Source organism: Lithobates pipiens, unplaced genomic scaffold, assembly GCF_037356315.1.
Source record: "Lithobates pipiens isolate NorthernLeopardFrog02 unplaced genomic scaffold, aLitPip1_a1.2 Scaffold_27, whole genome shotgun sequence".
NCBI lineage: Eukaryota > Metazoa > Chordata > Amphibia > Anura > Ranidae > Lithobates > Lithobates pipiens.
In genome coordinates this window covers 192275407-192289770 of record NW_027507788.1, presented here as the reverse complement: position 1 = coordinate 192289770, position 14364 = coordinate 192275407, and the positions used below count along the sequence as shown (strand labels likewise).

Genomic DNA, 14364 nt, shown 5'->3' with positions numbered 1-14364 from the left:
ATTTATATCCAATATTTTAGGCTCTTGCAGTACATAGTTTTTGGAATCTCACCTAGCAGTATGAAGAGGTTGCTGGTTCAAATCCCAACCACGACACTACCTGCCTGGAGTTTGCATGTTCTCCCTGTGTCTGCGTGGGTTTCCTCCCACAATCCAAAGACATGCAGGTTGGTTAATTGGCTTCTGTCCAAAATTGGCCCTAGTATAAGAATGGGGACCTTGGATTGTGGGCTCCTTGAGGGTAGGGGCTGATGTGAGAGTGCAATGTACAGGGATAGGGACAATTGTAGACACTCACTCAGGTTGAACTAGATGGACTGGTGTCTTTATTCAACCTTACTAACTATGAAACTATGAGATTGGTTTGGGGGGAGCCTATATTTTCTTAATGATGTACAGTACGATGAAAGCATCCTCATACACATTACAGAAGATCCTTACCTGTGGTTCATACTTTTCTACTGTGGCCAAGTGAGAGGAACTGTCGTAGCCACCAACAGCATAAAGATTACCATCTAGAAAGATTATAAAATTTTACATTGGTTGGTTTAAGTACCATACAGAGACTTCTGTCTTCAATCGGCAAATGAGCATTTCACGGTAAAGAAACAAGGCTGACCTAGTGTTGCCACTCTAACATATCTTCGTCTAGTGCTCATGGCAGCTATGGAGGTCCATGTTCCTGTGAGAGGGTCATACCGCTCAGCACTGTAACGAAAGCAGAATGTCAGTTTTCTGTCAATTTAGATATCAAAGTAGAACATTAAAAGAAAACCCGTCAAGAAACAACTATGGAGGCCATCACTACTAACCTCCTTCTCAACATGTTAGTTCCCTTGGCTACTATGCTGACACCACAGCTTCCCGATTCTAAAAAATGTATGAAAGCTTTTATATTCACTTGCTGCATGCTTTTGTCTAATTCAAAGTACTGAAACCCTGGATCAGCATGCAGAGCAGGCAGATAAAAAAAAGCAGTTACTTTATCCTGGTGCAGCATGTCAGATGTAAAGGATTCTGATGATCTATCTAATGCATTGGTGGTAAACTTGATATAGGGGACCACAAGTGCAGCCCCTGACATCAAAGGGCTGAACACAAACCAAATAAAATGATAGTATCAGAGACAGCGGACACACAACAGGATATAGTCAACTAATAGCGTGATACAAGAGATGGCCAGAGACTGCGGACCCGATACAAGAGATGGCCAGAGACTGCGGACCCGATACAAGAGATGGCCAGAGACTGCGGACCCGATACAAGAGATGGCCAGAGACTGCGGACCCGATACAAGAGATGGCCAGAGACTGCGGACCCGATACAAGAGATGGCCAGAGACTGCGGACCTGATACAAGAGATGGCCAGAGACTGCGGACCTGATACAAGAGATGGCCAGAGACTGCGGACCTGATACAAGAGATGGCCAGAGACTGCGGACCTGATACAAGAGATGGCCAGAGACTGCGGACCTGATACAAGAGATGGCCAGAGACTGCGGACCTGATACAAGAGATGGCCAGAGACTGCGGACCTGATACAAGAGATGGCCAGAGACTGCGGACCTGATACAAGAGATGGCCAGAGACTGCGGACCTGATACAAGAGATGGCCAGAGACTGCGGACCTGATACAAGAGATGGCCAGAGACTGCGGACCTGATACAAGAGATGGACAGAGACTTTGTACACAATGCAAGAGATGGACAGAGACTGGACATGATACAATATATGGTTAGAGACTGCAGACATGATACAATATATGGTTGGAGACTGTGGACATGATACAATACTTGAAAGAAGCCTCATCTGCAGTCTCAATGTGAAAGCCCAAGTGCTTTAAGAGCCCTTTCACAATGTCAGCGCCCGAAAAACACTCGTAAAGCGTTGATTAAACTAGCAGTGCTTAACCAGCGTTTTTTGAGCGTTATTGGGGCGCTTTTAACCCCTGCTAGTGGCCAAATAAAGGGTTAAAAGCGCCCACAAAACCCTGCTGCCAATAGCGCTTTTCAGGCGTTTTACAGGCACTTCCCATTGATTTCAATAGGAAGGAGTGCTTTAGGAGCGGTGTATTCACCGCTCCAAAAGCGCTGCAAAGAAGCTGCTTGCAGGACTTTTTTTGACGCCCTGCCTCAGTGTGAAAGCACTCGGGCTTTTACATTGGGATTGCAGTTGCGGCTTCTTTCAGGTGCTTTTTTTAACGCTAAAGCGCCTGAAAACCGCCCCAGTGTGAAAGGGATCTCAGTGTGAAAGCACTCGGGCTTTTACATTGGGATTGCAGTTGCAGCTTCTTTCAAGCGCTTTACAGGCTCTTTTTTTTTTAACGCTAAAGCGCCTAAAAAATGCCCGAAAAACGCCCCAGTGTGAAAGGGGTCTTAAAGCTACTTACCTGCCTGTCCACCCCAGTATAGTAACGGCCAACTGTGAGTTCCGGGGATGGCGCATCGCTGGATTCAAAACGAGTAAGGTTGCGCTTTATAAATTGATGGGTTTAGCTCTGCTTTAATTTCCCCCCCAATTTAATGGCACTAAACACTGCCCAATAATAATTAACTGTCAAATGCAAGGTCCTTAGCGGGCAGCAGAGGCTCTAGAATTTGACAGTTTAATGCGCTAGCAAGGTGAAGGGTGTAATCCAAAAAAAAAGACAGAGGTCTTAAACCGGAAGTAAACTCATAGATTTAAAAGTTTCAAAAAAACAGCTACATTTCCGGCACATGCACATTGGCTGTGCTCTCAACCAAACTGTCAAACCATCTAATGGCTGGTGTCATAACTGGTCACATGTGCAGCATCATAGCAGTTGAACATTAAATAGAGGCCAAGATGGCAGCTTCCTTTGCTGAAAATGATAGGAGGGTTTACTTCCACTTTAAAGAACTAAACCCTCCTATCGTTTTTCAGCCAAGGAAGCTGCCATCTTGGCCTTTGACGCTGATCTTCAACTGTCATGATACTGCATGTATAATTAGTTAGGACACCAGCCATTTGATGGTTTGACAGCTTGGTTCAGAGAACAACCAATGTGATAGTTTACATTCTGGAATGTAACTTTTTTGATATTGTTAAATTGATGGGATTAGTTCCGCTTTAAGTACCGCATGGGCTTTGTTTCAGGAAAAGGAGGGTTTTAAAAAGGTGTAATTCACCTTTACTCAAAAACTGCCTATGCAGATAAGTTATGTTAGTAGATAAAAAGCATTGACTAAAGATGAATATTCCCCTTTACTACAGGTTTAGGCCATTTACGTACCTCATGAAGCCTGACTGGAAATCTTCCAGGACATTGCTAACGATGTTGCTAAGAGAAGCCTAGTGTTACTGCTCATCTTCATCATCACAGGAGTGAGCTCATTGTCCAATTCAAACCCCTTCACATGCTCTCGCTTTCTCCCCTGATGCAGTAGCTCTGCTTTTGACAACTTGCTCCTGTGATGGAGAGGATGAGCAGTAACAATAGGCTTCTCTTAGCAACATCCTAGAAGTTTTCAGGCTTCATGGAGGTACATAAATAGCCTACACATATAACAAAGACGTTATGCAACTTTGGTAAAAGATGCACACTTTGTTTTTATCTACAGAAGCCCCTTATCTGCATAGGCAGTCTTTTATGTTACTCAACAGTAAGGATATCATAGGTACTTGAAGGTACAATAAAGTGCCTGAATTTCAGGTCAGGTTTACTTTACCAAGATCACAATACCTGTTTAGGCAAGAAGCACCATCATAGCCACCTGCAGCATAGAGCAGACCATGAAGTACAGCCACTCCGAGACAACTACGACGGGTTCCCATGGAGACTTCTGGCTGCCAAGTGTTTGTTACAGGGTCGTAGGACTCTACAGTAGCAAGATCAGATGTTCCATCATATCTATTGCATGAAAAATTGCATGAATATAAGTTAATTTTATAGGAAACTAACATTTCCTATGTGTGCTTCTATCAGTGTCTGCCATTCTTACCCTCCTACTGCATACAGTTTGTTCCCAATAGCTGCAACTCCCACTCTGGCCCTTCTTGTTGACATTGATGCCACCATGTGCCAGCGGTCAGTACGGGTATCGTAGGCTTCACAGTCACCATGTATGGCAAACAGGCTCCCGCCACCTGCAATGCAACAGATACAGACCTGTGCGATAGAATGATGTTTTCTATTTGTACACAGCATAGGTTTTTTTTTTTTTATGCCCCTTTGACATGGTCAGGTAGCTGTGGGCAGCAAATTCCTGCAGCAAGAATGAGCAGAATCTTGCTTCTGGAATGACCAGTTAATGCGATCAGCTGCGCTCAACCCATTTAAACTAATGGTGGTCTGAAAGCAGCCGATGCTATTCGCACACAGAGCAGATAGCTGCAATTAGGGACAGATGTCTGAGCCCAGACGCAGTCATCTTCAGGTTATCAGAACTGAAAATCTGTTTGCAACATTTGTCCCTAAAATAATGTAGCATGAAGTATTATGCATAGGGTTAAACACTTTATCTAATAACAAAAGTTCTTAAATTAACTTTCTTTCTTTCTAAATAAACACCAATATATAGTATATAACAAACATTTTAATTTCTAATCTAATTTTGTTTCCATGCAAACTTCTAACTTATTTATGCTGCTGAACATCCTCAGTGAAAAGACCCTCCCCCAATTGAATCTGCAAACAAATAATCATTTATTCCGCTTGATTTAGGCTCAATTTTGATTGGCCAGGGCACAACATTATTGATTGGTTTGCATCAGTCCACAGCATTGAGACACTTTGTTCATGAAAACAATGGTATTTCAATCTTTCCGGTTATGAGATTACACAACGGAAACAGCGATCAGTAACTTAGGATCATAAGTTACGATCGTATATTAACTATCGATCAAAATCTACTTTCCTGTGTGTGGCATATCGATCATATATGTTGTTTACTTTTAATTCATTTCTGCGTGAAGAGATCAATCGAAAAAATTAATTGTTCATTTATCGAAGCAGGTATGGCCACCATTACTTTGGCAAACAAATGTAATCTTGATACTGCATGGTGAATATTTGTGCAACTAATGAGGTAAATTGTTTGGCTTCATTCATAAAGGTATTAAAATGAGGGCATGTAGCGTGAATTTTGATGTTCATGAATGTCTTCTTGTCTTAGACCCCTTTCACACCAGGGCGTTTTACAGGCGCTATAGCGTTAGAAATAGCGCCTGCAAAACGCCCTAAAGAAGCTGCACCATTGTGTGTAGTGTGAAAGCCCCGAGGGCTTTCACACTACAGCGGTGCGCTGGCAGGACGTCAGAAAAAAGTCCTGCCAGCAGCTTCTTTGGAGCGGTGAAGGAGCGGTGTGTTTACCGCTCCTCCACCGCTGCTGTCCATTGAAGTCAATGGGGCAGCGCTGTAATGCCGCCGGCAAAACGCCGCTATAGCGGCGTATTGCCGGCGGTTTTAACCCTTTCACGGCCGCTAGCGGGGGGGGGGGGGGGGTAAAAGCGCCCCGCTAGCGGCCGAAATGCGCCGCAAATCCGGCGGTAAAACGCCGCTAAAAATAGCGGCGTTTTACCGCCGACACAAGGTGCGGTGTGGTGTGAAAGGGGTCTTAGGGAGAGCGGTGTTCTGAGTCGAAAGGAGTAGTACCACCAAGTGCTATAATGTCTGGCTTATGTCAGACGCTGTAGACCTATTAGTTTTTTAGCTCTTGGCATTCTTCTCTCTTACTAAAATAGAATTTGAAAGCCAGGCAGGGCAGCATTTAGTGCCCGTTCATACTGTCCAGCCGAAAAACAAAACAAAAAGAAAAAATGCAGTAAAAAGGCATATGCGGTTTTAAAGCATTTTTATTGTGTTTGCATTGCGTTTTTGGTGCGTTTTCTGGATTCCTGACTCCCAGCTAGGAATGGAGACTCAAACGCACCAAAAATGAACCACGGGATACATTTTCCATCCATTGTTCGCTTTCTCAACACCAAAAGGATATCAAAAACTGATGAGTGTGAAAGAGCCCTTAAAATGGTTGTAAACCCTTACAAACCACTTTGACCTACAGGCAAGCCTAGATTAAGGCTTACCTGTAGGTCCAAGAAATATCCCCTAAACCTACACAGTTTAGGAGATATTTACAAAAAGACAGTCATGCGCCATAGACAGTGGTGCGCAGGTGCACTGAGTGTGCCGCTGCTAACAGCGATATGCCGTTAGCGGCGGCTCCCGTGCGCATGTGCGGGAGTGACGCCATCACTGCTCCGGCGCTGTGAGTGGCCGGAGCAGCGAAACCGGGAAGAAGATGGACACTCTGAACTACAGGGGACAGCAGCGACATCGCTGGCTCCTGTGTCAGGCAAGTGACACATAATGGGCTACTATGCGATGCATAGTAGTCCATTATGCTTTACTTTCACAGGGAGACAGAGGAAGTAAACCCATTAGGGTTTACTTCCTCTTTAAAAATCCTGCTGGTGATTTGTTCTTCACAATGTATAGCACTGGGAAGGAGCATTGCATTTTGGTTGCGTTGGCCAAAAAGGTATGACAAATCAACAAGATGTGCTTCCGCCACCTCTCCGTAGCTGCATGGAAAAGCTCAAGATCTGGCAGAGGAGTTTTGTCCTCCTCTCTGTTGATGACTGCTGAGACAAGGTGGGGGCAGAAAAGATGGGCTTGCTACAGGAGAGGTGTGAGGGCCACATGAAATTAACCTGGAGGGCCGGGTGTTTGACACATGTGTTTTAGACAATGTAACATCTTTTGAGCTAGAAGTGTCATTTACAGTGAGGGAAAAGTGTTCCCCTGCTGATTTTGTACATTTGGCCACTGACAAAGAAATGATCATTCTATAATTTTAATAGGTTTATTTTTACAGTGCGAGACAGAACAACAACAAAAAAGATTCAGAAAAACGCATTTCAAAAAAGATATAAAATTGATTTGCATTTTAATCAGTGAAATAAGTATGTGATCCCCTATCAATCAGCAAGATTTCTGGCTCCCAGGTGTCTTCTATACAAGTAACTATTTGAGATTAGGAGCACTCTCTAAAGGCAGTGCTCCTAATCTCAGCTTGTTATCTGTATAAAAGACACCTGTTTACAGAAGAAATCAGATTCTAATCTCTCCACTATGGCCAAGAGCAAATAACTGTCCAAGGATGTCCGAGACAAGACTGTAAACCTACACAAGGCTGGAATGGGTTACAAGGCCATCGCCAAGCAGCTTGGTGAGAGGGTGACAACAGTTGGTGCGATTATTTGCAAATGGAAGAAACACAAAATAATTGTCAATCTCTCTTGGTTTGGGTCTCCATGCAAGATCTCACCTTATGGAGTTTCAATGATCATGAGAATGGAGAGGAATCAGCTTAGAACTACACAAAAGAACCTGTCAATGATCTCAAGGCAGCTGGGACCATAGTCAACAGGAAAACAATTGGTAACACACTACGTCATAAAGGACTGAAATCCTGCAGCGTCTGCAAGGTCCGAATGATTCAGAGGAGAACTGGGTGAAAGTGTTGTGGTCAGATGAGACCAAAATCGAGCTCCTTGGCATCAACTCAATTTGCTGTGTTTGGAGGAGGAGGAATACTGCCTATGACCCCAAGAACACCATCCCCACTGTCAAACATGGAGGTGGAAATATTACGCTTTGGGGTGTCTTTCTGCTAAGGGGAAAGGACAACTTCATCACATCAAAAGGGACAATGGACGGGGCCATGTACCACCAAATCTTGGGTGAGAACCTCCTTCCCTCAGCCAGGGCATTAAAAATGGGTCGTGGATGGGTATACCAGCATGAAAATGACACCAAACACAAGGCCAAGGCAATTAAGGAGTGGCTCAAGAAGAAGCACATTAAAAAAAGGTCCTGGAGTGGCCTAGCCAGTCTCCAGACCTTAACCACTTGCCTACGGGGCAGTTACACCCCCTTCCTGCCCAGGCCATTTTTCAGCTTTCAGCCGTGTCACACTTTGAATGATAATTGCGTGGTCATGCTACACTGTACCTAGAATATAATTTTTTATAATTTTCTTTACACACATAGAGCTTTAATTTAATTTTTTTATTATTTATTACTAAAAAAAAGAAAAAAAATCCCCAAAATTTAGAAATTTTTTTTTTACTTAGTTTCTGTCAGTAAATTTTGCAACTAAGTCATTTTTCTCCTTCACTGATGTGCAGCACTGATGGGCACCGATAGGCTGAACTGGTGTGCATTGATGAGGTGGCACTTATGGGCACTAATTGGTGACACTGGTGGCGCTATATTGTAATCAGAGCTGATCAGTGCCCTGATTACATGCGTAGATGCCCCCCTGTGTGGAGATGCCACTGATCGGCTCTCATCACCACACACTCTGTCAAGGTGAGGAGCGCCGATTACCTGCATCTCCGTGTTTACATGTGAACGGCTGTGATTGGACACAGCCGATCACATGGTTAAAGAACTGCGGACGCGGCTCTCTACAGAGACTGGGGTTGCACTGTATCCTAGCAACAGGGAGCGGGCATTCTGGGACAACTTCATGTGACGGCATCCCAGAATGAGAGCCGTACCGCCATGCCGTTATTTGATGGTGGGTGGACGGCAACTGGTTAATCCCATAGAAAATATGTGGAGGGAGCTGGAGGTTCGAGTTACCAAACATCAGCCTCAAACCTTAATGACTTGGACAGGATCTGCAAAGAGGAGTGGGACAAAATCCCCCCTGAGATGTGTGCAAACCTGGTGGCCAACTACAAACAACAACTGACCTCTGCGATTGCCAACAAGAGTTTGGCCATCAAGTACCAAGTCATGTTTTACAAAGGAGCGAAATACTTATTACACTCAGTAAAATGCGAATCAATTTATAACTTTTTTGAATTGTGTTTTTCTGGATTTTTTCATTGTTAATCTGTCTCACTGTTAAAATAACCCTACCATTAAAATTATAGACTGATCATTACTTTGTCAGTGGGCAAACATACAAAAACAACAGGGGATCAAATACTTTTTTCCTTTTTTTCCCCTCACTGTAGATGATTTCTAGCTCAAAACGCCTGTTACATGGTCTACAACACGTGTCAAACACCCAGCCCTCCAGGTCAATTTCATGTGGCCCTCACACCTCTCCTGCAGCAACCCCATCTTTTTTGCCCCCACCTTGTCTCAGTAGTCGTCAACAGAGGAGGACAGAACTCCTCTGCCAGATCTTGAGCTTTTCTATTCAGCTACAGAGAGGCTAGTCTTGGTCTCCCCACCATTCCCAGTCTCTGAAATTGATAGCAGAGGAGGACATAACTCATCCTGCAGATTCTGCCTCTCTCTATGCAGCTGCAGCACCCCCTCATCTCCACCTCTCCTGGTCCCAGCATTCAGCAGCTGACTCCAGCCCTCCTCGGGTTCTCCCCCTGGCCTTGCACTTTATGCTTCCCAGCTCCTCCTGAAAGCAGCACAGAGTAAGGGGGGTGCACTGTGATGTAAAGGGTGGAGTCTTGACATCTGATGTAAGGGGGAGTGGTATGCTCTAAACATCTAGTTTACAGATACAACCGGCCATTTAAAAAGCATCCACAATGCTGATGCGGCCCACAATGAAATTAAGTTCGACACCCCTTGTATAAAGGTATATCAATTTTGCTGTGGCTCTGTTTCGAATGTTTCCTATAGCATTGGTTTCCTGTTATTTTACTGAACTTGTAGTATTTGGAAAAACAATAAATCTGCAAAAATGTTCTCAACTCCATGGAAGAAAAGCAAGTTGCTTTATCATCCTTACCTACTGCAAAGAGCACAGTGCTGGCTCCTTCGCATCGCCGTGGCCGTGTCCGGCTATTACTCAGGACGCCCCGCTGTTCTGGCATCAGGTGGTACTTTAGGGCCTCAATCAACAAGTCTTTACATTCTGAGTGATGGCGAACGAGGAGCTCTGTGTCAACACTGCTCATCAGGAAATCCCTGCTCAGCAATGGAAGCCGCACACACTTCATTAGCTACCAGGAAAAAGTAAAAGAAAGAAAAAATATAATCATGTTCACGGAAACAAGAGAAATGATATACCTTCTACCTAAAGGCAGTGTATCATTTATATTACAGGTGATGCCAAACAAAGTGTTAATTGCCATAATTCATTCACTTAAATCAAATATACCGTTGTGCTCATAAGTTTACATACCCTGGCAGAATTTATGATTTCTTGGCCATTTTCCAGAGAATATGAATGATAACACAAACATTTTTCACTCATGGTTAGTGTTTGGCTGAAGCCATTTATCAATCAACTGTGTTTACTCTTTTTAAATCATAACAACAACACAAACTACTGAAATGACCCTGATCAAAAGTTTACACAAAGGGGTTTGAATGACTATTAAAAGTAACCAACCTCACCTGTGATCTTTTTGCTTGGTGTGTGTGGGTGTGTGTATGTGTGTATATATATATATATATATATATATATATATATATATATATATATATATTGGACCCTCCTTGGAACATTATATGGGGGATCAACCAGCAGAATTACTAGGCAGACATACAGTGAACCTAAAGAAAGTTTGATATGTTATAGCTACAAAACGGTATGCATTTCCAGCTCTTCATTTAGTCCACCAGGGGCAAAGGTGTTCAAGGAATAAATCCAGTATGTCTCTTTCGCACAGACATTTAAGGCGTTCTGCTACAGGGAGAGTATTGTGTATGTCTTGTGAAATCCATACAAAAAGACCATCGAATGATTGGCTATAGAACTCTTTAAAATGTCAGGGGGCGCTATGTTTGTCCGAGCCTACATATAAATAAAGGTCAATGAGTTCCTGGACTCCTGACGGACCCTTGCATCTTTCATCTAGTGCTGCACTGACGTTTCTGGATTCTGGGTCATGTGGAAAGCAAAAGAATTGTCAAAGGATCTGCGGGAGAAGGTAGTTGAACCATATTAAACTGGAAAGGAAATAAAGATATCCAAGGAATTGAGAATGCCAATCAGTAGTGTTTAAACTCTGATCAGAATTGGAAAATTAGGGTGTTCTGTTGAAACCAAACCACGGTCAGGTAGACCAACTAAGATTTCAGCCACAACTGCCAGGAAAATTGTTTGGGATGCAAAGAAAAACACACAAATAACTTAAGATGAAATACAGGACTCTCTGAAAACAAGATGCAGAATAAGGAGTCACTTGAAGAAAGATGGGCTGCATGGTCGAGTCACCAGAAGAAAGCAATTACTCTGCAAATGACACAAAGTATCGCCCTTAAAATACGCCAAACAGCACAGAGACAAGCCTCAAACCTTCTGGCACAAAGACATTTGGAGCTATGAGACCAAAATTGAGATTTTTGGCCACAACCATAAACTCTACATTTAGAGAGGAGTCAACAAGGTCTGTGATGAAAGATGCACCATTCCTACTGTTTAACACAAAGGTGGATCGCTGATGTTTTGGGGGATGTGTGAGCTAAAAAAGGCACAGGGAATTTGGTCAAAATTGATAGAAAGATGAATGCAACATGTTATCAAAAAATACTGGAGGAACATTTGCATTCATCAGCCAGGAAGCTGCGCATGGGACCTACTTGGACATTCCTAATTGACAATGATCCAAAACACAAGGCCAAGTCGACCGGTTATTGCCTACTGCAGAATAAAGTGAAGGTTCTGGAGTGGCCATCTGTCTCCTGACCTCAATATCATTGAGACACTCTGGGGAGATCTCAAACATGCAGTTCATGCAAGACAGCCCAAGAATTTACAGGAACTGGAGGCTTTTTGCCAAGAGGAATGGGCAGCTTTACCTTCTAAAGCTGCGTACACACGGGCGGACTGTATGGCCTACTTAGTCCGTCATACAATCCGACGGACAGTCCGTCATACTTTCGAATGAACTGACTTGACCACACACACCACTTTTTGAGCGGACTAATACGGCGTACTAAGTCCGCCATACTGTTTTTTTTTGTACTTTTATTTTACAGGTGAATGGGTAGGGGTACATTGTACCCCATACTCATTCACATAGGGTGGGGGGCCGGTATCCAGGGGCCCCCTTATTAAAGGGGGCTCCCGGATTCCGATAAGCCCCCCGCCCGCAGACCCTGACAACCAACGGCCAGGGTTGTCGGGAAGAGGCCCTGGTCCTCATCAACATGGGGACAAGGTGCTTTGGGGTGGGGGGGGGGGGCCGCGCGGCCCCCCCTTCCCCAAGGCACCCCCCCATGTTGAGGGCACGCGGCCTGGTACGGCTCAGGAGGGGGGGGGGGGCGCTCGCTCGCCCCCCCTTTCCTGGCCGGCCGGGTAGCGTGCTCGGACAAGGGTCTGTTGTGGACTTGGGGGGGACCCCCACGCCGATTTTTTTAAGTCCATACCAGGCGGCGGGGCCAGCGACTTCTCCTTCGCGGGCCCCGCCTACCTGGATACCCGCTCGAAATGAACGGACTTTTCTCCGGGCGGGAAAAGTCCGCTCATTTCAAAAGTACGGCGGACTGGCACACACACGGGCGGATTGTCCGCCGAAATGCGAGTACGACGGACAGTATTACGGAAATTCCGAAATACTTAGTCCGCCAGACTGCACGCTGGAAAAGTCCGCTGAAGCCCACACACGAGCGGACTGTCCGCTGAAATGTGTTTCGGCGGACTAAGTAGGCCATACAATCTGCCCGTGTGTACGCGGCTTGAGAAGATAAAGAGCCTCATCCGCAAATACCACAAAAGACTTCAAGCTGTCATTGATGTTAAAGGGGGCAATACAAGGTATTAAGAACTGGGGTATGTAAACTTTTTATTAGGGTCATTTGGGTAGTTTCTGTTGTGGATATGATTTAACCACTTAAAGACCAGGCCTCTTTTTCAGACTCTGTGTCTACAAGTTAAAAACACTTTTTTTGCGAGAAAATTACTTAGAACCCCCAAACATTATAAAAAAAATTTCTAACACCCTAGAGAATAACATGGCAGTCATTGCAATACTTTTTGTCACACCGTATTTGCGCAACGGTCTTACCAGCACACTTTTTTTGGAACAAATTCACTTTTTTTAATAAAAAAAAATAAGACAACAGTAAAGTTAGCCCAATTTGTTTTATATTGTGAAAGATAATGTTACGCCGAGTAAATTGATACCCAACATGTCACGCTTCAAAATTCCACCCGCTCATGGAATGGCGTCAAACTTTTACCCTTAAAAGTCTCCATAGGCAACGTTTAAAAAATTCTACAGGTTGAATGTTTTGGGTTAGAGAGGAGGTCTAGGGCTAGAATTATTGCTCTCACTCTAATGATCATGGCGATACCTCACGTGTGATTTGACTACCGTTTTCATATGCGGACGCTACTCGCGTATGCGTTCGCTTCTGCGTGCGAGCTCGTTGGGACGGGGCGCTTTAGAAATAAAAAAAAATGTTTTCTTGTTTTATTTTATTTATTTTTACACTGTTAAAAAAAATTTAAAATAATAATAGGGTCACTTTTATTCCTATTAGAAGGAATGTAAACATCCCTTGTAATAGAAAAAAGCATGACAGGTCCTCTTAAATATGGGATCTGGGGTGAAAAAAAAAAAAAAAAAAGCGTAATTTGTAAAAAGGACAACAGAAAAATGGCCCCTTAAGACGTATGGGTGGAAGTGAGGTTCTGACGTCGCTTCGGCCTTGCTATGGTATGTAGATGGGTGGGGGCTAGCTTAGCCTCACTCGTCTCCATACCCAGCCACGGAGACAGGTCCCGGTCGCCTCCACCACTGCCGACGGCTCCGGTAAGTGGCGGGAAAGTGGATGGCCCATCTCCACCATTGGTGAGACCACCATTATCGTAAACAGAACCGCCGGCTCCAAAGATGGATATCTCAGCTGTGGAACTGTTCATAATTTACTCTACTCTTGACTAAGGCCCCTGTTCCAGCTGAAGAAAAACAGCCCCAAAAGCATGATACTGCCACCACTGTGCTTCACAGTGGGTATGATGTTCTTTTGGTGATGTGCAGTGTTATTCTTGCACCAAATATATCTTTTGGAATTATGGCCAAAAAGTTCAACCATGGTTTCATCAGACCAGAACCCATTTTTCCACATGCTATTGGAGGACTTCACATGTGTTTTTAGCCGGACTTGGATCTTTGGATTTTTCTTTGTAAAAAAAATAAAATAAAAAGGCTTCCATCTTGCTACTCCCATAGCCCAGACATATGAAGAATACGGGAGATTGTTGTCACATGTACCACACAGCCAGTACTTGCCAGATATTCCTCCAGCTCCTTTAATGTTGCCCTAGGCATCTTGGCAGCCTCTCTGACCTGTTTTCTTCTGGTCTTTTCATCAATTTTGTAGGGATGTCCAGTTCTTGGTAATGTCACGGTTATGCCATATTTTCTCCACTTGATGACACTCTTCACCATGTTCAATGGTATATCCAA

General features: G+C 44.1%; 1 protein-coding gene across 4 annotated transcripts in view; it reads right to left on the bottom strand.

Moving 5' to 3' along the window:
* KLHL17 (kelch like family member 17) overlaps positions 1–14364 on the bottom strand; it is a 135997-nt gene that overhangs the window by 29134 nt on the left and 92499 nt on the right. For all 4 annotated transcript variants that reach the window (XM_077458082.1, XM_077458083.1, XM_077458084.1 and 1 more), the window contains 5 exons: positions 9732–9945; positions 3963–4107; positions 3704–3871; positions 620–708; positions 442–515 (listed from right to left, as the gene is read on the bottom strand). In XM_077458082.1, coding sequence (XP_077314208.1) covers positions 442–515; positions 620–708; positions 3704–3871; positions 3963–4107; positions 9732–9945 — 690 coding nt within the window. The remainder of the gene's footprint in view (positions 1–441; positions 516–619; positions 709–3703; positions 3872–3962; positions 4108–9731; positions 9946–14364) is intronic.